This window comes from Aquila chrysaetos, chromosome Z (genome assembly GCF_900496995.4).
Source record: "Aquila chrysaetos chrysaetos chromosome Z, bAquChr1.4, whole genome shotgun sequence".
In the NCBI taxonomy this organism is placed as follows: domain Eukaryota; kingdom Metazoa; phylum Chordata; class Aves; order Accipitriformes; family Accipitridae; genus Aquila; species Aquila chrysaetos.
The window spans coordinates 1243981-1269643 of record NC_044030.1 but is presented as its reverse complement, the minus strand read 5'-3'; the positions used below and the strand labels follow the sequence as shown (position 1 = coordinate 1269643).

The following is a 25663-nucleotide window of genomic DNA, read 5'->3' as shown; positions in this document are numbered from 1 at the left end:
ACCCCACCCCGGGGCACGCTGGGAGCTGTAGTCCGCGGCGCTGAGGTGGAGCGGGCGGCTGGGCAGCTGCCGCGGCGGAGAGTCCTCTGGAGCGGCCGGGGCTCCGCCGGGCGGCCTGATCGGCTGTCGGGGTTGCCGCTTGCCTCTCTCCGGGAGAGGGGTCGGGTCACGGCGGCTGAGCGATGCGGGGTGGCGGGCCGCTGGGGCGGGCCGGGCTGGCGTTGCTCCTCATGGGCCGCCGCGCCTTGGGCGGGGGCGAGGCCCCGGCCCGCCGCCCCCGGGGACCAGCCCCGGCCCAGCGTGGTGCTGGTGGCCTGCGACTCCTTGGTGAGTGTCTGGGGCAGGGTGGCAGCCCGGGGGCGCGGGGCCGGGCCGCCGCAGGGGTGAGGGAGGGCGGGAGAGCGGCGGGGGCTGCCTCGGCGGTCCCCGGCCGGGACCCCCGAGGATGTGGCGGCGAGGACTTTCCCTGGCTTTGCCCAGGCTACAGCCACAGGCCTGCGAAAATAGGGCTGGTTTTTATTCTCCACCACCTCCACGGGGTGGAGGGCTTGCTTGGGACGGGGAGGACAGGCCTCCCGCCTCGCTGAGGTATTAGGTACCGCTCGTATTCTAAACCAGGCTCGGCTTTTTTCCCAGGAGTGTGCTAGAGGTTTTCATCAGGTGCGTTGCAGTTGTCAGAAACTTTATGGGTAGGTGGTTCCCGCGGTAAGTTGTGGTACGTACAGCTTGGCACGGCAGAGGGGGCCACAGGGCAGGGCAGCAATTAATGGAACAGACCTGGGGTCTAAAATGAATGCTTTTCTCTTGGCTTGAAGAGCAAAAAGGAAGGGAAGGTCACTGAACTCTGTTATTCTTGCCATTGTAAATCCCAAGAACATTAGGTCCCCATGACAGGTGGGATGGAGAATTTCTCTAATCACAGGTGAAATGACTGAGGTAAGCTGTTGGGCATCATATATTGACTTACTTGGGCTTTTATTAGGTGTAACAAATATTACAATAAGCTTGTCAGATGAATATCAACAGCTAAAAGGATGAAGGAAGCAGTAAGTATGTTTTTATAAATTTCTAGTGGCTTTATTGAAGTGATTTATTGATAACATTTGTTTTAATCCCCAGACAGGTAGAAAAGATTTTTTTTTTTCCATTCGTAAAATTTATTTCCTTGCTTACAGCTAAAGATAGCACATTTTTCACCCTTTTCTCACCATGCTTCTATCTGCCCACCCAGCACACTGGAAATGCTTTTATGAAGGTTTTACTCTGAGAAGGGGGAAAGCCTTGGTTTCTCTGCCTCATCTGAGCTCTCCTTCCTGTTAAATCAAACATATTCTCCATGGTATTACTTCCAAGGACTTTCACAACTCATCACTTCTCATTCACTGTTGAGAAGTCAAGACAAGGCTCCCAGTCATCTTCAGAATTCCATCCTTGACAGCACAGGTAAGAGCACTTGACTTCTTGCCTGCTGCCTGTCATTCTTGGGATGAATTCTTCCTAAGTATTTGGTAAAGAGATATTATCCTTCTTCAAACCCTTTCTTAAAGCACATTTGCTGTGATTTCAAAGATAAAGCAATAGCTTCTTATTTACTTCCCTTCCTCTGACTCTATTCTTTGTTTATTTTATTTTGAGAATATCATCTGTCTTAACATTTCAAATCAATGAGTGTTTTTTGTAGATGAGACTTTTTCTCCAAATTTTCAGCTTATACTAAAGATATTATTTACCAATAAAATACCAACTTTATAGTATTTTAGGTTCTGGGAGTTTGTCAATGGCCAGTTTGTCTCCAGAAGCTAGCAGAAGCTGTGGACAAATCTTAGTAAAGCTGCCGTATGCTGTCCTGTAAACAGGAAGATTCTCAGGACTATCTTATAGGGATTAGTGGGGTAACCCTTAAAAAAATGAAAGACAAAACCCCAGATGTTTGTGAAGTTCTTACAAAAACAATTAAGAACAAGATGCTGTTTCTGACAGGTAACGTATTTGCATAGTGCACAAGAAGAAGAATACATGAAAAGAATCATTGTGTTGCATAAGTTTTTTATGAGATGGATTTGAAGGCAGAAATAGATGAACCATTTTGGTTACATTGCTAGTAGAGAACAGGAAGAGTTGGGTACTGTCAAAATAACAGTTCTTCTGGAAAAAAAAAGCTTAAGTCCTGCAGGCTGTTGAAAGGTATGGGCTTTCATCTGAAAGTGTGCCTGCCTTTGTTGTGGGTGATGCTGTCTATGAAAGACTCGCACCTGTTTTGTCAAGCGTGACAAAAATCTTCTTCTCAGTGATGCTGGACTGTGTCTGGCATCCAGAGCAGTGACCTTTTGTTTGAACAGCCAGCTTTCTGCTGTTGCGACACATTAACTGCTGCACTTCTCACAGGGCTTACTTGCAATGCAGGTCAAGTTCCTGGATGAAATGTGCTTGCTTGTGTTACTCAGAATAATTGTATTGCCGCAGGTACTCCAAAACCCTCAAGTCCTATACAGTTCTTGGAGAGCGGATTTCCAGAAATAGCTGTAGAGCTTTCACCTTCTCAGCCTGTTAAAGCAGCTTCTTTCACTGAATAGACACATCACCTGTCTGTCCAGTATCGAAAGAACGAACTCTTGTCTCCAGCTGTTCAAACAAACAATATCTTGGTTGGAGAAACTTGTGAATATGTTGTTGACAGGGTGACACATCAGTCATGTACTTTCTAAAGAGCACTTTCAGCCCAAAGTTCCTTTCAAGTTCAAATTGCAGATTACAGCTTTATTTCCCGTTTGTTCTACTGAATGCTTGTTCTAGTCATTTGTAGTAGAGTACAAAATTAGGGGATCAGTCTTTTATCATATTCTGACCTCCAGTGGCCTGGTCTACTGTGTAGTTGTCCACTGCGGTGTGGTGCTGGGATGCCACAGTTAGCTGTACTGGTGCCAAATGAAGTTATTCTTTCTACAGTGCCATGTTATCCAATAGCATTTTCTGCCAGGAAACAAATGGAGGTAATTGTTTTCTTCTGCATGCCGCCCCTGGCTTAAACTCTAATTAGAGTGAAGAAAATGACGTTCGTCTCTGACTGTGGACTTAGTATATGAACAATGGCTGGGTGGCTTAGTGAGGTAATGAAGTGCTCATGTTTAAAATACTTTAAACAATGACAGAATAATTGTAATCTTAAAATATTTCAGTAATTTGTAAGAATTATTTCCTGCTGTGGAGCAAAATTATGCTCTGCTTACCTCTGTTTTCTGGGTTCTTTCTGAAACCCTGCAAAATCTGATTATGTGTAGTATTCTTTGTAAATTCTCACTTGGACGATTAGTGCCTGCCCCTGGGGAATCGTGTAATGGAAGCAGTAGTAACACAGACTGTAAATTCTTCAGGTTTGCTCTCACTTATTTTTGATGTTGGGTTTTTTTTTGTCCTCTCACAAATTACTCCAGAAAATTCAACTAGTAAAACTAATGTGAAAATTTGGAAACATATCTGCTAATGTGCAGAAACAGCATAGTAGGAAATTGATAGGGGGTCTTACATTGCCTGATCTGTATTCTTGAAAAGCTGAAGACAGAAGGAAGCTATTGTTCTTTCCATGTAAGCTCATCTAATGTTTCATACAGGAGAATATTATGTTAAATACAGTGTTTGTTTCAAACAGTTATTTTTGAAACAAATACAGTCTTTCAAGAAAAATGGATTTTCTTAATTAAAAACTGTAGAGGCTAGCAGTTCTCCGAACTCATGCATCCATCTACCTGTGTTGTTCTAAACTAATAGCGTTATCTGTTATCCTTGGGAGTTTTCACTGTGACTCAGACGTCTGATAAGTGTTTGTACCTGTTTCAAATGTACTATTAATTAAAGGTGAAATTTTACAGAAGGTAAGGCCTTGGTCCTGCATCCCTTGAGACTGTACATGTTGTTCACATTTTGAAGTAGATGATCAGAGGTCTCCATCTGAAGCAGTCATGGAGTTTTTATTAGTTGAATAAAACTCCAGTGATTCACCATTGGTCATATCTGCTGATTTTTGGTTATGATTCAGCAGGAGCAAAGTGGTCGTTCATTGAATATTTTCTGCTGAAGAGGTAGTATCTCACTAAATAATCGTTTTCAAGATTTCCCACATAACAAAAAAATTACAGTAAAAGCCACAGTGCCATTTTGTACTTAATGTCATGTAATGATGACTGTTAGCTTCAGCAGACACCCAGAACCCCCTGTGCCAAATGAGGCTTGCTCAATGTGTGACGTGGAGAGCATTTCTTGTAGTCTGCTGATGCTGGTAGGGTGCGTGTGGACACAAAGAAGTTACTGCAGGGTTAGAAGCAATCGCATACCAGCTGTTTTGCTGTGGTTTCTCTTGTGGTTTCTCATGTAGGAACTATTCTCACTTAATAAAAATAATATAAAGTAACTTGGTAGGATGGTCTATTGCCCATATATGGATTAGCGGTAAGAATTTGCACACTGGCATTTATTGTGCAGAGGCTGATGTGGTAATTTGTACATTGTCTTTGGAACAAATGAGCCAGTAGCTGGTGAATTTGTAACTGGACTTCAGTGCACTCTTCTGGCCTTCTTGTCTGCCTGCTTACATGCTCTTGCAAACTAATGCTGTGCAAAACACAACTTCTAAGCTACCCATCCTTTAAGGTGTTTCTGCTTCTGTCACAAGTCTAGAGGAGGGCTACTTAGATGTAGGCATCTGAGTAATGTCTCTGATTGGAAGATCTGTTAAAACTGTGCAGATTCAATGTCAACAGTCTTCATCAAAGAGCTGACCAGTAAGCCTGGGGCTGAGTTGAGACATCTTACTGAACCAAGGAAAGACATAAAAGTGACAGGAAAAGACAGTGACCTGAAACAGGGCAGTGTACATGAAACCTGGTTTCACATCATCATAATTTTGTACAGTAAAAGTACCGATTCAAAATTTTGGGTCTTTTTTAAATTACTGGTTAAAAACTCTAGCTAAAGAAATAGATAAAATGAAGGATCAATAAAGTATCAAAAGGGAACCATTGGAGATGGCATTTCAGTGGGAGAATAGCCTTCCTTCAGCTTGCTGATCACTTTTCCAGTCCATAGTTTAAAATAAGTTTCACAGAAATGTGGTGTGGATGAACCGTTAAAAGGAGGAAAAGCATGAGAGATCAGTTCTTGTTTCACAGAAATGCGTACCAGTGCACACATCTGCACCGGGATTCAGACTGACTCCTTTTCATCATTCACCATACCTACCCCTGTTGAATGCCTCATGGTGGGACCCTACTCCTGCAAAATTTGGAGATTAGAATATGTACAGGGGTAGAAAGGAAGTAATTTTACTATGAAGAAGTCCAGTTATCTTTTACATTACACTTTTTCATAAGTAATCCATTTTATATTGACCTAATTAAAGCTTCTCAACACTTTATTTTCCATGCCTGAATAGAATTGGCAACATTTGAGTAATACAAGTTCAAAGTAACAAATCTGTGAATTAATGCAGCTAATAGTTCGGGTTAATGCTGTTTATATACTGGTTTTCTCTGTTTGATTGCAGGATGGACGCTTGACATTTTATCCAGGAAATCAGACCGTGGATTTGCCTTTCATAAATTTTATGAAAAGATATGGCACTGTCTTTCTCAATGCCTATACCAATTCTCCAATTTGTTGTCCTTCGCGTGCAGGTAAGACCAAGTAAAACATCAGATAAATACTTGCACATGTCAATTTAAATATGTGGTAATGATGGGAAATTTGAAAGGATTTAATTTGGGGGGATTTGTTTTGTTTTTCAATAAAACCCATTTTTTTAGTTTGTATCTGAATTTATACAGTATTCTCATGTTTGATCAGTTTCTCTTTTCTGTTGCTTATGCTTCTTCTGTAATTTTTTTTTTGTTCTCCTTTTTCCAGCTGTGTATGAGCTCCCAAATCCTTTTGCAAACTCCACTGAAGCTTCAGTATTTTTCAAAAATCTTCAGGATTTGTAGAGAAATTGTCAGTTTGTCTGCTGCAGTGCTGAAGCTGCATTCAGAACTACTCTCCCTTCCCAATACAAAATTAATAAATATCTTTCCTGTTCTCAGGAAAAAATATTAAATAATAACAGCTGAATAAATCAGTGCCTGTTAGCATTGCCTTCTGATGACATTTATTCCAAACACTCTGTTAAATACATAATGTATCCTTAAATAGCTTTAATTGAATACTGCAGTATTTTTCTTTACTTGCTGCAATCATTGTCCTGTGTTCAATTTCACACATGCAGAATTTGCTGGGAAGTTAGAACGAAGCTATAGTCTTGAATCAAAGGTTGCATCTTAAAACATTTCTAGCCTTTTCAATTGTTGCAAAGACCCTCCAGAGGTGATGTAAATGAAATTTCATCTATAGCTGAAAGGGAGATGCCCCTTTCTTTCAAGCATACATTGGAAGAAGCAACCTGAACTGACTGCAGCAGACACAGACTGTCAAATTTAGTGTTAGTGTTTAGTATTCCGTTTATCGATAACCTAGTCCCCTTTTCTGTTTCTCAAGGTCACGTTTTAAGTGAGATTACATGGACATGCCGTCAGTCTTGTTTTCTTCTTGATTTTTGAGTCTTTCAGCCAGTCTTTGTTGCTGAGATCGATAACCTTGTGTTAGGTTATTTAATTTTAAGAATTTTTGTGAAAATAGCAGATAGTGTTCCTGGTGAAGAAGAGGCTGCATGATGAATTCAACAATTCATCAATTCTGTTTAGCGTGTTAGGTGGTCCGTCAACACCATCATGACCACTGGTCAGTCATCACAAGTGCAGCTCTGAACCAGTGGGACACCTCTTGTTTAGCCAGTAGCTTGGAGACCTGCAAGGAACTGAGGGTACATCTATTGTGGAGGTGTCAGGGACGATACTAGAAGAGATGGTGGGAAGGAGGACTTTGGGTGGGGAAAATGGGAGTATTGCCATGGTATGGGGTTGGGGTCGACACACTGTGCTTATAGGGTATTTCCATTGCTTATAGAACAGCTTAATTTCGTTTTAGGACTCCCTTTGACTTTAAATTCGCATTGGGAAGACTGAACAATTCTCGACAAGCTGCAAAGAAACATAGTAATTAGCTAATAAAAACTTTCTTTATAGTTCCTTTGCAAGTCTTCCCTTGGTTTCATTTCTTCTTGGCCTCTTCTTTAATAATATCACTTCGTTTCTACAGCTGGTGGTGAAGTAGATTACCTAAAAAGGATAAAACTGAGGGCATATAGTATTTATAAAAATGATATACTCTAATTCCCTCCACAAACATACTTCACTTTAAATTCACATTAAAATATAACAAGTAAGGGGAGATAATACTCTGGAACACATGTAAATACATGACTGCTTCATCAGCATCTGTATTACCATGGCATTTTCCTTCTGCAATCAAAAAGAACATTTCCTGATCTGCAGAAAACCTTGATTTAATGATTGCACAGCACCTGGAAAGATGGGACCTTCTCCTGCGATTTTGGGGATTATTTTAATAAATGTTATTATTATGTGTTATAAATGTATCGATGATGAAAATAAGATTTGGAAGAGTAATACCTTGCATTCCCTGCTCTGTTGGATCACAAAGTGGATTTTTTTACCTCTAAAATAATGAGAAGATTGATCCCTTCTGAAGTATATTCAACTTTAGACAGGAAATACCATTTACTTGTCAAAAACCGTATCTCTCTCTTTTTTTTTTTTTTTTTTTTTTTTCCCCACCCAGCTATGTGGAGTGGTCTTTTCACTCATTTAACAGAGTCTTGGAATAACTTCAAAGGTCTAGATCCAGATTATGTAACGTGGATGGATCTCATGCAGAAGCATGGCTACCACACACAAAAGTATGGGAAATTGGACTATACTTCTGGACATCATTCAGTAAGGTAATCAGATTTTCCTGCTGTGAAATGGACGGGAGTGAATTAATCATGTAATGGTCTGGCAAATGGTTTCTGTCTCTGACTGAAATGGTAGTAGCTTTAATTTGAAAGAAATTGTGTTAGGAGCCTAGTAGGGGTCTGTCCTGCAACTTTCTGCAGAAGCAAGGGTATCCCACACATATGCACTTTTGGCTTTTACCTGTAGCTGGAAGGTGAATATCAAGACTGATTTTGCCCGACATGAATGAAGATTATTTTTCATCATTGGTATTGCTCCCTAAGTGAAATTCATAAACCATTTTTGCCTTGCCTTGAGACTTCCAGGCTTCATTATACTAGCAGTGTAGGAAAGGCAGAACAAAGAAACATATTTGATAATACTTGAATATTAAATCTACCATCACAAAACGTGAGGTGTTTGGGTTTTTTTGAAGGCGTATGTTTTCACAGACTTTTGCTGTTATGGTGGGTTGACCCCAGTGGGATGCCAGGGTCCCACCAAAGCTGCTCTATCATTCTCCCCCTCAGCTGGACAGGGGAGAGAAAATACAACAAAAGGCTCTTGGGTCAAGATAAGGACAGGGAGAGATCACTCACCCATTACCCTCACAGGCAGAACAGACTCAACTTGGGGAAAATTAATTTAATTTATTACTGATCAAATCAGAGTAGGGTAATGAGAAATAAAACCAAATCTTAAAACACCTTCCCCCCACCCCTCTCTTCCTGGGTTCAACTCCACTCCCGATTTCCTCCACCTCCTCCCACTCAGCAGCACAGGGGGACGGGGAATGGGGATTGGGGTCAGTTCATCATGCCTTGTCTCTGCCTCTCCTTCCTTCTCAGGGGGAGGACTCCTCACTCTTCCCCTGCTCTGGCGTGGGGTCCTCCGTGGGCTGCAGGTGGATATCTGCTCCACCGTGGACCTCCCTGGGCTGCAGGGGGACAGCCTGCCTCACCATGGTCTTCCTCACGGGCTGCAGGGGAAGCTCTGCTCCGGTGCCTCGAGCATCTCCTCCCCCTCCTTCACTGACCTTGGGTCTGCCGGGCTGTTTCTCTTATATATTCTCACTCAGCTGTTTCTCTTACATATTCTCACTCCTCTCTCTGGCTGAAGTTGCTGTTGCCCAGCTTTTTTTCCCCCCTTCTTAAATCTGTTATCCCAGAGGCACTACCACTGTCACTGGTGGGCTTGGCCTTGGCCAGCCGTGGGTCCGTCTTGGAGCTGGCTGGCGTTGGCTCCACTGGACATGGGGGAAGCTTCTAGCAGCTTCTCAAGGAAGCCACCACTGTCGCCCCCATGCTACCAAAACCTTGCCACACAAACCCAATGCAGCTGTACTTCCTGTGCTGTAAAGCTTTCTTAAAAATGTGACTAGAATTACAGCAATTTATAAAAAATACTTAAACATTTAGAGATGAATTGGATTATGTTCAAAAAATAATAAGCATAATGCATCTGGACAGTTGGGACAAAATACGGTGTCTTCCTTCTGTGTAGTTTTTATGAAGATGCACTGATTAATAATGATGTCTGTTGTTGAAATAATAATAATAAAGAGTAGCTTTTTATTTGAGTCAAATAATACTCAAACTCAAATACTCAAACTCAAATAATATTTTATTTGAGGTTAGAGTCACTTAAAATGTCCTCACTTCCCTCACTGAAAGGAGCAATCAAGTTGAAAGGTCATGTTAGTAGTTAATATTACGTGACACATACACACTGCTTTTTATCTACGGAATACTTTATAAATAGTATCCACTTCAGAATCTGGCCAAAGCAATAATTTCCTCTCCAGTTTAAGACTGTCAAAAAAGAAAAGAAAGCTTTTTTCCATTCTTTCGTATACCAGTTCTACATTGGAAGTAAAAGATTATTCAAATACAGACTTACAGCAAAAACTTCATGTTTACTTAACTTTACCAGACAGTGTACATATTTGTGTACTACTGATGCTTCTCTCTTGTCTCTCTCTGCAGCTCTTCTCAGTAACTTAGCTTCTAACTATGAACAGATTGGTGTTCAACCTCTGGTCTTATGCTTTGAATTTTTTTTTTTCTGAAGGCTGCATTATTCTGCCTTATTCTTAAAACTTTTTTTTTTTTCCCAGTAAGAGACAATTACTTGTACAACATACTAAAAAGTCATCGGCTGTAGTATTATTCTGATTCTTTGTGCTTGCTTATATAAATGTTGGGAAAATTTCCTCTCTGGCAAGAAACAACTGAACATTAAGATGAATGCTTACAGATGTTTGTATTATTGTAGTGTAGACATGGTTTGTTGTGACTGCCTCAGGCATTCACACTTTTCAAAAGAGCATAGTGTTAACAGCATACTGTAAAATGCCAGTAACAGACCATTCTTTAAAAAGAGATTTTGTTCTATGTAATGAAGCAAGACAGAAATGATTCTGTGTGTGCATCATTCTTAAGCATTTTTAGAATAGATTTTCAGTAAATTAAAATTACTCTGAGAAATAAAAACTACCTGCAGTATTATACAGACCCTTACACTTTTCTTCTGAATCGCTTCTGTGCAGAGAAAATTCGGCATTGTCTAAATAGTATATAATATGCACTTACCCTGCCCTTCACTGAGATAGAAGAAATGTTTTATAATATTGAAACTGTTTTATCTGTAATCTGAAGTCACTCCAGGTTTAAAGAAGAGCAGCTCTAAGTAATTCCAGAAGTTCCTGGCTGTTCCTATGTTAACTGGAACACAAAGGTGGCACTGAAAAAAAGGTTCGTTGCTTATAAATGTCTGGATAACAGAAGCCTTGCTTTCATTTGCCTGAGCTGAAGACCGTAGGTGAATTCTGGCTTCTGTACAAAGGCCTTCACATGGAGAGTGCAAAGCTGAACAAACAGGTGGCCCTTAGTTCTCAAATAAATGTTATTGTGTAGGAATTAATGCAAAGAAAACCTTAACATGAGACTATATGGAAGAAGAACATAATTTTTATGTTGCTTAACTTTCTAAGTTGGTAAACTCTGCCAACTCACAATTTCATACCCACAACCATACTCACTAAGATTCATGTTCAAGTAGTCTGAACAGGTTTGCTGGCATGTGATAGGGCAAGGGATGTTATCTGATGAGGTCTTCCCTATATTTCTGTTCACTGGCAGTGATGAAATGGCATTTTGCATAGGTGTTTTACAATCTTTAGGAGTGAAAAGTTGCTATAGTGTGATACTTTGCCTTGAAATCTTGCTTACTTCAGTCTTCAGGAACATTAGGCAAATAGCCTTTTTGTTTCCTTATTGTGGCTGTCTTACTGTATTCTGTTCTTCTGTTGGACTAACAGGAAGAGGAATGGCACACAGAGTGCACAAGGACCTGGTTGCCATCCTGCTATCAGGATGCTGCTGACAAGTCATCTGTACGGTGATCTAAACACTGACAGCCCCTTCTTCGGTACTGACCTGTTCTGCTGATGTCATTCATATTTCCTGCTGTCAATGCACGCCATTACTTTAACCTTCCTTTCATACTTATTTTGTCTGGTCCTGTCACATTTGAATGGTTCTATCGATACCATTCTGAATATTGTTACAAGTCTCCACAGGTGAGAAATAAATTAAGACAATTCAGGGTTTTGCAAAACTGTAGCAGCACCAGTGTCAGTAGAGTTACAGTCATGTACTCTGATTTTTCTTGTTCTGCCATGTATAGATTCATCTACTTTAGTGACAGGGTTCGAGTCTCACAAACAGAAATTATATAATCACATCATGTTTGCATAGCTCTTGGTCCCATGAGGCTGAATTCTTAGGCACTTCCAAGATAACAGAAAAATACTGTGAAGTCTATGGTGTTACAGTCTTTAATTGTCTTTTGTCCTAGGCTTTTATCCTACATTTCCAACTGCTGCAGATTTTTGATACATTTGTTCTAACTCTCCCTTCACTGGGAGTTTGAGATCTGTACTTAACAGGATCAAACCCTTACTGTTATTTGAGTAAGTGTGGGTAGGGGTTGAGAATAAATGAAAATAAACACATAGTCAGCCTTTCCATGCCTACACAAGAGGAATTTGAAAATGGCAGTTTACACAGTTTTTAATTCAAAAAAATGAAAACTGCAAATGCAATTCTTCAGTCAAAGAAAAAAGCACATCTCGTTCCTGGCATGGCTTCTGTGTAGACATTTAAAAACCCTAAGTAGCCAATTAAGTAATCTATAGTGTAGAAGAGTTATAACAAAGGTTCCTGTTCATTGTGGAAATAATTAAAATGTCCTGCTGTTTTAATTTCTTGTAAAAGAGGAGACTAGTGAAGGGATATAGAAAAGTTCAGCTCACGCAAGATTTAGCAGGCAGTATTATCTCTTTAGAAACTTTTCTTAAGCACGTATGTTGTTTCTTTAAACAACAAAACCACCTCTGTTCCCTGATCCCATATTTACCTAATAAAAAAAGAATTGTTAACTTTTCTGCTGCAACATTTAAGATGTGTGACAGAAATTGATTCTGCTTTGTCCTAACCTATTGCAAATAGTGCATTGCTAACACAACTCATCTCTGGAACTGTGGAAGTTTATGTATCTTAAAATACAAATACATAGTGAAATCTACTAAGTATCAATTTGAATGTGACTTACTCATAATTATTCATAGCTGTGAATTAATGGTATTTGAGAAGGGGACTTCTAGGAAGTGCATACAAAGAAATACATATTAGCAGAGAGAAAGAGCTGCATCTTCAGCCTCTGGACTATTGAATACATTAAGCCTCTGCTTCCTGTCAAAAAGACTGCCATATGTCCTTTTGAATGTTGGTGGCTGTCTTCACTTAAAGTTTAAAATAGATGTAGCTACTGACTGTCATGTAATTACTTTCACTTGGGCTAATAATGATGGTAGTTCATTAAGCTTTATCTTCTATGTTGCATTGTTGTATTCCCATCCTTCATTTATCAGCTTTTTTTCCATTGTGTGTTTGTTACAATTGCTGGAGTACTATCTGCTGGCAAAGGAGATAGGGTCCCCTTCCATTCGCATTGAAAGTGTTGAAAATTGGAATTAATTTCTGAAGCTTTTATACATACGTCAAGTCCTTGCTCTTTCCTTTTAAATTCCAGATTTGAATCTAGTATTGCCCCCTTTTTCAACTTTCCACCTGGCTTTCTGAAGATTATTTCAGCATATCTGTTTCTCCTCTTCTGCCTGAGGATTAGTTTTCCTCCTGGATGTGTCAAAACATCTCCATTGTTGCTCCAGAATGTGGAAAGGGTCTGAAATGGGATTTGGGGTTTTTTTTGTTTGAGTTTTGGGGGGTTGGTTTTTGTTTTTTTTTAACTCGATCGTGACTTCAATCTGATTGGGTAGTCAGACTGGCCTATGGCCTACATAATAATTTTTTCTGTATAAGTCAGTATTATGACATTAGATGCAATTTGACACCCCCACACACACACCCCTACACACACCCCTTTACCATCATTTCATTCTAATGTTTATGAAACATGCTACCTTAATTTCTTCTAAGTAATTTGTTTCAGCCTGTTTACCTTGAAAGTGTGAGTCTAAACAAGAATTTGAAACAATAAACAAAATTGTTGTTACAGATAATTCTGAATAGTTTTTCTGGAGGTTAAAAGTGCAATGGTGAAATTCCTATGGGGACAAAACTGGTTAGATGCTCTTTAAACAATAATAATGCTGTGTTTTGATGAAAGTACGTGATCAAACCTTGAGCAGTTTCATATTTTCTTTTATAATTTCTTTGGTTATATTGAAATTGCCATGAACAAAATGAAGATTAGTCAAGGTCTTAAATGGGCTGTTTCCTCCCAAACCTTGCTTATGGCAGTTGTGGTGTCATTCACTCTGGCAGAGAAACTGCAGGTCAGATTTCTCAGTGTTTTAGAGAGGCAACAATTGTTATGATATTAGAAAATCTGTTCCAAAAATATTTTGTCATTAAAGTGTTGCCTTTTTCTTCCCCTTCTTGCTTTCTCTATACCCTTCTCCTCTGTTATTCCCTTTCCTTGATAGCATTTATCAACTATGTTAAAAGCAATTGTACAAGATAAATCACTCTTACAGATTTTTGTCCCAGGTGAGAGTGTTTTAAAATGTTGTAATAGTACAATCCAAAACCAGAACATTGCTTCTAAAGGCAGCCTCTCCAGGCAACTTATTTCCCATCGGCCTTTTTCAAATAACAAAAATCTAAGGCCCTCTTTACCACATAAATAGTATGTGAATCCATGCCAGAATCCATGCAGTGTCAATAAGATGGACATGCTACTTCTAAATACTATTTTGTAGATGTGAGAAGAACCATTCTGATATGAAGTTATAATAAACAAGAAAGAAGATTCAGAAGCAGAAAAAAGTGGTTAAACCTTTGAGTATAAAATAGATGCACAATAGCTATTGATCAATTGAATAACAGTTTTCCTTTATGTAGAAATTACAAATAGATTGCAGCTACAAGTATAGCGGAAGTTGTTCAGGAATTCTTTTGACTTGGAGGAAAAGTGAAGAAAACATTTTCCACTGAGTATGTATCTTGTGTATATATTTTCAGTAACCGTGTGGAAGCTTGGACTAGGGATGTTGACTTCCTGCTCCGGCAAGAAGGGAGACCCATGGTAAATCTTACTGGTGATAGGAAGCATGTCAGAGTGATGGAAGCAGATTGGCGGAATACTGATAAAGCAGTAAATTGGATAAAGGAAGAAGCCATTAACCTTACTCAACCGTTTGTTCTTTATTTGGGACTAAATTTACCACACCCATATCCATCACCCTATGCGGGAGAAAATTTTGGATCCTCTACATTTTTAACATCTCCCTATTGGCTTGAAAAGGTATGTGAGATAAAGTTTAAATATAAATGTATTTATAACTTTACTTATTATGAACAGTATTTTATTCCTCATGTGATTTTTCAAGTCAGACCCAGTTTTGATATTTCAGTACACAGTAAGAAGGTACCTGGATGAGATGTTAGATTTCTGATTGAAGGCTAAGCAAATAGAAGTGAAGAATTTCTCTCTGTTGTAGGAAAGTGTTTGCCAGCAGTAGTCACTAAATCAATAAAGAAATTAGGAGTTCAGTGGCTAGAAACATATTAAACAGAGAATGAAATTGTTGCTCTACTTGGCTGTAATTTTTTTTCAGTAAGGGTCTGAAGTTCATTGTTTATAACATTCTGTATTGTGCTTGTTACAAATGATGCTATATGTAGTCACTCTGAGCTTTATAGTGAGAGGTTGACTTTTTCTACAGTGTGAACCTAGAACGTGAAGTAGTAAGACACAGCAGAAGTCTCTCTTTTCTGTTAACTTCTCTCCATGCTGCTGTAGCTTTTCAATGTTTTTAGAGTGCAGAAAAGTCCCATTATGTCCATATGTGGAAAGCTAACAGATAGCACTCAGTTCCAAAGAAGTAAGTATTTTTTCTCTGTCTTGTGTGGTCTCCAGGTGCCATTATCTGTCATAAAAATATAAATGGGTTACAACAGCTTTCACTGCATAAAGGCATTAAGATTCTCTGCAGCTGAAGAACTGAGAATTAGGTTCGAAAAGGCTTTATGCTTCCTTCAAAAAAACCCATATGCAATTTCTATAACTCATTTGGCCTTTTGGGGAACTGCAAAATCTCTTTATCTAGGTGCAACAAAAATACAAAGACTTAGAAAAAAGGATATACAAATGAAGGTTGAGAGATGTGAATTACTTTGTAATAGTGAGAGTTGTGGGGTTTTTTCTTCTAGGAATAGTGAGAAGTTTCTGGGGAGAGGAAGAGCATGGGGAAAAAACCTTCATTTGCAAAAAGCAAGATCTAGCTTGGATATTAAGGAGAACTTTGTAGGTGCTAATTGCTAGGTTAGACATGTCTTGGGAAGTGGGGGTACCATTTTCCAAGTCACAGACAGAGTTATAACATCTCTGACAAATTTTTGTCATCCTTAGTCTAGTTAGAGTACTCAAACTCTATAGTTTGCTGAGGTCCTTTCCACCACTACATACACACACTCAGTTATGTGAACCACATAGTACCATTTATGGGCCATTGACTGATTCTTCTGGAATGTATCTGTGTTTTGGCCATGGAAGAAACAGTCTTTGAAAATGACAGAGATCAATCTCATGAAGAAGTTTTGAGGGCACAGATGAAGAACTTGAATTAAATTATATGTTTACTGGGGTCTAATACAGAATGGAGTATCAACACAGTATGTTTGTGAAACCCTGTGTTGCTAGGGAGATGGTCCCCTGTATTTTGCACAAACTGGCACTTTTTCAAGGCATGTGGCTTCTTTCCTAGCTATGATTTATGACAGACAAAGGGATTATGATTTTGTGAATCCTTAAAAACTAGGTTGTACTCCTGTAGGAAAGGGTTCAGTCTTCTGACAAATAGTGGAAAGGAACACTTTTTGCTCCCATTATATCTTAAGCAACTACTAAATGCCATTTGAGGAGTCTGAAATGTGACTTTATGTAGCCAAAGACCTTCAGCAACAGGAAGATGACTGAAGCAGTTGTCTGCTATTATTTTATCTTCCAAGATTTCTTCTTGCAGCTTATTTTCTACAGCGCCTAAGGAGACTTAGGTTTTGGTATGCCTGTTTGACTATTACAAAGCCAGGTTTTATCCCTATGAGCACTTGAACTCTTGCCGTCTTACCAACTGTTTAGATGACTTAATACATCTGCTAGATAACTCAAGAGAGAATATTGACTGGAACCTTGTGGGTATTGGAACACATGGCCATAGCAGCACTGGTGGTCGAAGATGCACCATGTGCTCGAGAGACAGGCAGTACACTAGTAGCTCCCCAGGTAGCTCTTCATTATCTATGCCGCACCTCGAGGCAAAACCAAATTGGGTTCAGCAGGGTTTGACACTTAAATTGCTACACCAATAAACAGGGATGTAATGCTTCTGGGGACAACTTTGGTCTGATCGCTTTTGTGCTGCATGGAGCCGCTTGGACCATAAGTGTCTCAGGTTATCAGGAACCAGTGCTGCCTGTGTTTGGGGCCGCCCCGGAAGGGGAGCTGTGGCTGCAGCCCTGGGAACGTGCTGCACAGGCACTAGGCCTCAGCTCGGTTAGAGAAGATTTTCAGAGGTAAACGAGAGCAACAGGTGTGGTTTTATTATTTAATCAACTTAAGTTTTCCATACTGAGATTACATCTTCTCCGTTTTGTGGTAATTTGTGCTTTAAGCCTACAATGTAGAAGTAATTAACTCTGTTAAATGCAGCACTTAAGGGAAGCTTACAAGAATGACTGCCTAGGCTAAATGTGTATGTGAAATGTTGAGGTTCTAAAGCTGGTCCTGCAGAACACAGTATCTCTAAGGATGCCAGTTTGAATATACAAACCTATCATTATTTGTAGTTGATAGGCTCCTACTTTTTAGTTTCAAGCTGATCTTACACATCTTTATAACAAAATGGAGTGACAGCTGTGGAAACAAATAGAAAAGTGTTAGAAAGTTGGACTAATGTAGTGAGTTCTTTCTATCAAGATATCAAGGCTTGTCATCCACTGTCCTGGAGACCTTCCCAGTCTAAGTGAATTTCCATGTTGTTCTGTAGGCTCACATAACTATGATCTTTTTGATACATATGGTTTATAGTTATCCTATAGTTAATGAGACACTATGCCAATACTTCTGTACTTGCTCTAGAATACAGTTCTAGAAGACTGTTCTGTGGTATCTCTCTTAAAAGACATCAGCTGGTAAAGCACATATTTCTGGCTTCTAGCTTTAGTTTCTAGCTGATTTTTATAGCTCTCTTAAAATGACTTGATACCTGTGGAAGCAGACGGGAAGCATGAGGAAGGTGGCAGCAGCATGTAACAGATAAACAGCTGCTGTTTCCTGGACCACAAATGGAGAACTGTGCATTTGTGCTAAAAAGTTTTAAATTAAATCTGTTTTTTAAAAAATGGCTTAATTCAGTTGCTAAAGTAATGTTCATTTCCTCTTACTTTTAGGTAACTTACGAAGCTATTAAAATTCCCAAGTGGTCTTCTCTTTCAGAGATGCATCCAATAGACTATTACTCATCTTACACGAAGAATTGCACAGGAGAGTTTACAAAGCAAGAAGTGAGAAATATTAGAGCATTTTATTATGCTATGTGTGCAGAGACAGATGCCATGCTGGGTAGGTAATGTTTCATTATACAGTGGGTTTTCTTGTTCTGATACTTTTAAGAAAATGCTGTTGGGGCTGGTCCTCTGGAAAAAAAAAACAAACCACAGTTCAGATCTGGGAGTAAGTCACATGGATGTTGTAAATAATTGGATAGCTTTTAAGGCTATTGCAAGGTGAATTCAGAGCACTCTGAAAAGTAATCACAACTACCAGTCAAAAGACTGTGCAAAAGCCCAGTAACTGCAGCAAAACGTTGCTTGACCCATGTACAAGAGGAAATAAATATTCTTTGATTAAGTACTAACTGAAATAATGGAAACATTTGTGAAGGGGACAGACCAGCAAAGCAGAGCTGGAAGGAGAGATAAACTTTAGGGCATAAGCAGTTTCCTTGGAAATTGATTTCAAATGCATAGACTGGATGTCAGTTATTATACATAGACTAAACAATAAGATTACCTTTGAAGTCTTCCTCAGCAGCATATTACTGAAAGTTAAGAAGAAAAAAAAGAAATAACTAGGCATTCAGAATTCTTCCTAGTTTGCAGTAAGGTCTACATACATAAAAATTATAATGCAAATTGGTCTTCATTTACAGTATTTTATTTCTTAATTTGAAAAGTGACCATAAAAGAACAAGAATTTCCTTGCATTCTAGTATGAAATTCAGGAATAAATAAGCTAATCTTCTTAGCAATGTTAGAATGATAAAGTAATTTAAAAGACACAGAATTACTCTTCCACATTTTGTGAACAAAAAGAGATCAATGGGAGCCTGACAGTTTTAGGGAGTGAAGGTATTGCAAAGTAACTGCACTGAGGTTTAATTTGTTAACATATTTTAAGTTTTTAACTAGTCTGTTTAAGCAAGAATCATCTTTCTGTTTTAACATTAAAGATGTGTAAGTGCTTTGCTTAATTACCAAATTCATTGATTTTGGCCCTGTCTTCGCTGCACAAATGTCAGTGCAAGAGGCTTCTGTGGGGACGTAGGCAAAGGAAGGAGAAATTTCCACTGAGTATGCATAAGGTGGGTAATGTCAAGAGTCCGTCACCCTAAATCTAATGTCAGGACTTCTGCTGACCTATTTTACTGCTTTTGAAATAACTATTATTAGTTATACTAGAAATTAAACAAAAGTGACGACAGCAAAAATGCAGCTTGTCCTGTGGTGCATCCTTGCCTTTTGAAATTTTTATGGTTGTTGTTCATTGCCCTCCACACTTCATTGGGAGGCAGACCCCTGCAACTCATTGACGACTGTATGTTATTCTGGGCTGAAAGCTTTGGCCTCTGCCTTCTGTAGCAGAGAGAGGAATTTCCAACCCTCTGACTACAGTTCCTCAGGGTTTGCATGCTGCTTTGCAGGTACAGAAGTTGGAAGGAATATTGTGAACATAGCCTTTTCAGTATCTTTTTCTTGTTGCAGGTGAGATTATTTCAGCTTTGAGAGATACTGGGCTTCTTAAAAAAACAATCGTTATATTCACTGCAGATCATGGAGAACTTGCTATGGAACACCGGCAGTTCTATAAAATGAGCATGTATGAAGGAAGTTCCCATGTTCCTCTTTTAGTTTTGGGGCCAGGCATAAAAGAACAGCAGCAAATACCAAATGTGGTATCTCTTGTGGATATATATCCTACTATGCTTGGTGAGTTCAGTAATTTCAAATGAAATTTTTTTTTCCCAGTTACTATTATGATGCATTTGTATTATGTCTCCACTTTGTGAGGCAATGTATTAACACAACAGGAGACAACAATTTATCTGTGGAACATACGCACGGACTTAATACAAAATGCAAAAAATGGATGTAAAAAATAAATAAAGGAGCTGTTGATGTTCCTTACTACTGTTTCTGTCATCAACACAATTACAATGAATGATTATATGTAGGAGTATTTGTTATTAAAAAAAAAAAGGTGATAAAAACCAATCAGATGTGTTTTAGATATGAGTAATCCCTGCTAGCCTTCATACCTAACAGTGTAAATGCATCCAGAGATGAGATAAAACCTGAAAGCATAGCAGGTTCATTAGCTTACCAAAGGAATGTCCTTTATGAAGGGTCACATGGAAAAAATGTGAAAAAGACTTTGTATAGGAAATATACAATTGATCTGGGGAAACATAATAAGATACGATAAAGGGTGTCCGTTCTTACCTTGTTGGATATGCAAATATTCATTATGGGGCAGACAATCAAATAAAAAGGACTGACATCAAATCACTTACACACAGATGGAAATTACTTTTAAGAGTGAATTTTTGAGTAGTTACCTCTGATAAATCATCCAAGAGATGAATCTCACTGGAACTAAACCTTAGGTGGCACCACTGTTCGAGGCTTCATCTGGGATCTTTTAGGCTACCGATCAGAAAAATGTCCTTTTCAAGGTAGTCTGCAAAGTTTGCTCTTCAAGAAGTGTCACGTGTATGCTGCAGTTGCCTGACAGAACGTGGAGCGGTAGATAAAACTGTACTTCTAGCAGTAAATGCCAGTGAAAAATCCTTTCCTGTATTAAGTTGATTTTCTAAAAATGGAACAGAAGGTATTTATTTGCCTGTCACTTCTCAAAACTTTTGAACCAGTTATCCAGTTGAAAATAGGATATAATCTGAGTAGCTTTCTCTTCCAAATTCTGATATCAAATCTTTTATATATGTAAAGTAATCTGTATTAGGTATGGTTCTTATATAAGTTGTGGTATCATATGTAAAGAGTTAAAAATATCTCTTTTTTTTTTTTTTTTTTTTTTTTTTTTTTTCCTTCTTTGTGCCTTTTCCCCAAATAACGTAATTGGTCAGGTGGTTTAACATCCTTCCTTCTTGTTCTTTTCCTCCTTTTTTTTCTTCCCAGAACTTTGAGTTTGTAAGTCCTTTCCTTCTGTTCTGGCAGTTCCCCTTTCCTGTAATCTGAATGTCAAAAAAGGCACATACATCAAGATGAATGTGAAAGCATGAAGAATCATCTCTGTCATCTACTATCTCTTCAGGCTGCATGCTGCTGCTGACTAGTGAGGAAACAGATTTCAACTCCTTTTTCGTGATAAATGTAATCCCTTTGCTTTGTGTTGTCTCAGGGCAATAATCTTTCTTTAAGACGCCATCCAAATGCTTTGCTCAGTACTTCCTCCTTTACTGACTTTGAGATTAGGTGCACCCTATAGCGAGTGTGGTACAGATGTTTTGATTCCAGAAGAATCTGTGTGATAACAGATAACTCAGCCAGGAGTGCAACAGCTCTTCCATTTTTTTAACAGGATGTAGCATAACCTTTCCTCCCGACAGCACTGGCTTTGTCGGTCTGTATGGAAGTATCTTTGGATCTCTGTTGGAAAAGCAGGAGCTACTGAAGGTGCCAGCCTGGAGCATTCTTTGCATGTGGAGAATGCAGTTACTGCAATTAATAGCATTACCAGTTTACAATGACAGAAGAGGAAGGCCTATATCCCTTTTTCTTTTGTTCAAACGTAGTATGTATTTGTTCAAGTTTTTAGCCCACACACTGAAAGCTACTGGGTTTACATGTTACAGGTCTTACTAGTGCTTAGTCAAATGCTGGCCTTTTTATTTACTAGAGGAAGAACTACAGATTAATGACAGGTGTATATGCTGTAGAACCAGAGGAGAAAAAGCAAGATACACGCCAATGAAGGAAAAAGTCACCTGTGGGCAATCTGCATGCACTGAGTATCACCACTTGGTGTAGAACACAAGATAAAATACTACCACGGTGCTCTGTGAAATGCAAAGTGTTGAATTTTGAATGACTATATGCTACGTTCAGTAGGGTGATTAAAAATAGCAGTACTGTCATACCCTGTTTTTAGGGCAAGCTGAAGTTTAGGTAACATCTTTGGGATTCTCAACTATGTTTTTCAGAATGTCTCTGAGAGATCTTTGCAGCTGCTTAATAGTGACCTGATCTTTGGGAGCTAGAGACACTTGTGATGTAAGTTGATACTGAGGAGCTTATTCAAGTTACAGCATCTTCTAGGGGCCGTCTAGTAGGCTACAGAGTCATCCAGTGTTTTCTATATGTGCGCTGTATTGATACCACCTCTGATACCATCTTTATCTCCAGAGAAGCAAGTGGCTCTGTTCCTCCGTTTCCCCACCAGTTATAGGTGATAACCATAATGGCGACCTTTTGTAAAGTGTTGTGTTATCCAGTGATAAAGAATTCTAGGTAGGACCTTAGCACCATTATGATCAAAGAAACGAATGGTTAGACCATGTTGGATATGGAGCTTTTAGGGTCCTTTCTTGCTATGACAATCTCTTCCTCTTGCCTGAGGTGGTCAGAGCAGAAGGGAAGGGTTATAAAACCATGATTAAAAAAAGCAAAAGCACGCCACCCATCACTGGAGGCTGTCGCGATTGGTTTTAACATCTGTTAAAGATTGACTTAGACATAGCTGGCACTGCTTCTGATCAAGATGGTGAGCAGCTGACCTTGGAAAGTTTCTTAAGGATTTTTTTTATTATTATTTGCATATTTTGGGGTTCCTGTGTTCTAGATGGAGAATAATTAGTAATGCAAGTTTTATTATTGTAATAGCATTTATGTTCAGATAACCTGTAGCATTACATTAGGCTTTTTTTAGCCTACTGATGCTAACAGTAACTGCAGTAGCATTTTGACTTTGTATATCTTTGCCTAGATATAGCAAGAATTCCTGTCCCCCAGAACCTCAGTGGATATTCTCTTATACCGCTGCTACGTGGAAAGGCTGAAAACGAACTGTCACCCAGAGGGCCTCGGCCCTCATGGGTGTTGAGTGAGTTCCACGGATGCAATGTGAATGCTTCCACGTACATGCTTCGAACTGACAAGTGGAAATATATCACATACTCAGATGGCCATTCAGTACTTCCACAGCTGTTTGGTATGTTACAACTTTTATGTCCTAACTGACTCATTAATTTAATTAAATGCAAATTGGCTCTTAACTGACTTTTTGTTTGTTCCAGACCTTTCTGACGATCCAGATGAGCTAACAAACGTTGCAGTAAAATTCCCAGTAATTGTACATTCCTTGGACAAAATACTCCGCTCTATAGTAAACTACCCAAAGGTTTCTTCTTCTGTTCAGGAGTATAACAAAAGACAGTTTATCAGTTGGAAACAAAGTTTGGGTCAGAATTACTCAAATGTTATTGCCAACCTTAGGTGGCATCAAGACTGGTTAAAGGAACCGAAAAAATACGAGAATGCAATTAAGAAGTGGCTTAGTCAAAGTAAGTAAATAAAAACAACCTAGATTTCATATGACTGAGGATATGAAAACATTCTGCATTTGCAATATTATGCTGTGTTTCAAGTGTTAGAATTATTGTCTTATATAAGCTATTGAAAGCAAAGATGCCCGAACAATCACCGCTTTGTGTTAGAAAGCCGGAAGCATTTTATATAACTAGCCAGCACAACAAATCTAGATTTTTACATGTTATAATTCTGTAACACCTAAGCATACATAGGAAGGTTAGTACATAAGTACTAATTGCATGTATGGAATATTTAGCTGGTTGCAAAAATGCAGAGTACTAAGCATTAGAATTCAATGGGAATTTCCATTTCTAAGGACAGACTAAAGCAAGGATTATAAAATTTACTGTAGAAGAATACCAATTACAATGGAATGTGCTGGAGCCAACTTTCTATCAAGACGGGTTTTAAGTCTACAGTGAATACACATTCATCCACCTTAGAGAAGCTATAGAGTTTAAAATATAATCTGAAAAGTTAACAGCTAGTATTGGTCTGAACGTAGATGCAGTTTATTCATGTACTTACTATGTCAGCATTCCTGGTTTATGCATGATTGACTCTCCATCTTTTCAAGAGCTGCCTTCTAATCTCTTTGGATCTAATCTTGCTTTTGGATCTGGTACTTACTACTCCTTGCTGTTTAAAATTTCATAATATGCATAGGCTACTAATTGAACAGCTGTGGAACTGAAGAGGAATCTAGTCTCTGGTCACTGTCGGAAATTAAAAAATATCAAAACAAACCCCTCTGACCAAACCTGGGGGCAGAGCAGTTCTCTGAAAAGTGATGGTGTGATTTGCACAGCAGAAGATGAAAACTGCCTGAATAAATCTCCATTATGCAGTTAGATTCTTCAGGTAAATGTTTTAATGTGCATCAACGAGTGGAGAACTGGAACATGAAAGGTACAGAGGAGATACAATTGAAGCTTGCAGGGAAAATTAACAGAAAAATACTATTTCACTTTTTTCCAGGCATGTTATTAAAAAACAATGCAGTTTTGGAAGAAGGTAAGATTTAGCTAGTTAACTCCTCTGCCTAAGGAAAAACGTAATTGTAGCAGCACTTACGTTTGCATATTCTTGGGCACAGTTGTTGCTGCTATAGTAACAATTCAGGGTGACATTATACTTCATACCTAAATGCTTTCTGGAATCTGTAATGGAATACTCAGCAGTAGCAGTAAGCTAGTAAAAATAAACATGAAAAATACATGTATTTTCTGATGGCTAAGCCCTCCACACGCATCTTGTAAACGACTTACCACACTAGAATTAGGTACATACTTATGAATGTTTTAGCTATTTTATATTTTTGTGTTCATAGAACATGAAGGCTAACCTTCTACTACTTACTGCTGTGGTAGCATTTTTTCTTTTTCTTTTTCTTTTTTTTTTTTTTTGATAGGCAAGGAACAAATTGATAATTAAAAAAAAACTTCAAACACTGTAGCATGTGTCATTATAATTCTTGCTAAAAGGAGTTCAGATAGTGATGAAACTATTTAAACAAAAAACACAGCTGTGTAATGTAAACGAGGTGTGTAAGTAAAGAGAATAAATACATCTGTACGAACGCTTATTCAGGAGGGAAAAGAATAAATAAATTGATCACTTCCCAGAGGTCTGGACAGAACGTAGTACGTAGTACAGAATATAGTAAAATAAAATTACGGTGAACTGGATGTGTTTTATGTGTGTGCTTTTTTTAATGACTGAATGTTTAAAGAAATTACTAGGGAAGACTGTATTTTGTCAGTTCTGTGGACAGTGCTTCCTTTAAAGACACGAGCTTTTAAGATGTAGTTCTTCATAAGTGTTAGGTTTACTAAAGTGCAGTTCGTGATACTCTGTGAAATGGAAAGGCAAATTGGAAAAACAGACTTCTTACTGTCATTCCTTGCATCAACTTCTTGTATCACAGGCTGTCCAAAGAAGCCCAGTGCACGGGGGCAGGTCTCCAGATAATGCAGGAAACCCCAGGAATGTGCCTGCTGGCAAACCAGAGTTGTTACAATGTCAGGAGGTAGGGCATCCCTACCCTATGGAATCCCTTGGAAGGCGATTCTGTGGCGTATTGAGCTAAGCAGTAGCAGATGGTCATCAGATCCTAAGTCAGTATGTCTAGTCTAATACTTCTTTTTGTATGTGGTCTTTCTAAAATGCCTAGTTAAAAAGAAAACACTGACTTGTTTGTTAAAAGCAGAACTTTGACTTTTGCAAGTCACTTATTTGTGCGTGAACCTTTGTTCTGAAGTTAGAAAAAGAGAAGGCAAAAGCCGCCTAATGCCTTCCTGCCGCTGTTTGCAATAAATAATCTACCTGTGTTGGTACAGAACTGAGCTAATTTAAGTCCAAAACAGATAC

General features: G+C 38.8%; 1 protein-coding gene across 1 annotated transcript; it reads left to right on the top strand.

Annotated features, from left to right (window-relative positions):
- The first annotated feature begins 67 nt into the window (after nucleotides 1-67).
- On the top strand, nucleotides 68-24981 carry ARSK (arylsulfatase family member K). Its single transcript, XM_030005111.2, is given in 9 exon segments — nucleotides 68-232; nucleotides 234-327; nucleotides 5537-5666; nucleotides 7723-7882; nucleotides 14426-14708; nucleotides 17855-18026; nucleotides 19448-19672; nucleotides 22689-22913; nucleotides 22999-24981. Coding segments are annotated over 9 exon segments (1614 nt in total). The 5' UTR covers nucleotides 68-182; the 3' UTR covers nucleotides 23274-24981.
- Nucleotides 24982-25663: the final 682 nt, after the last annotated feature.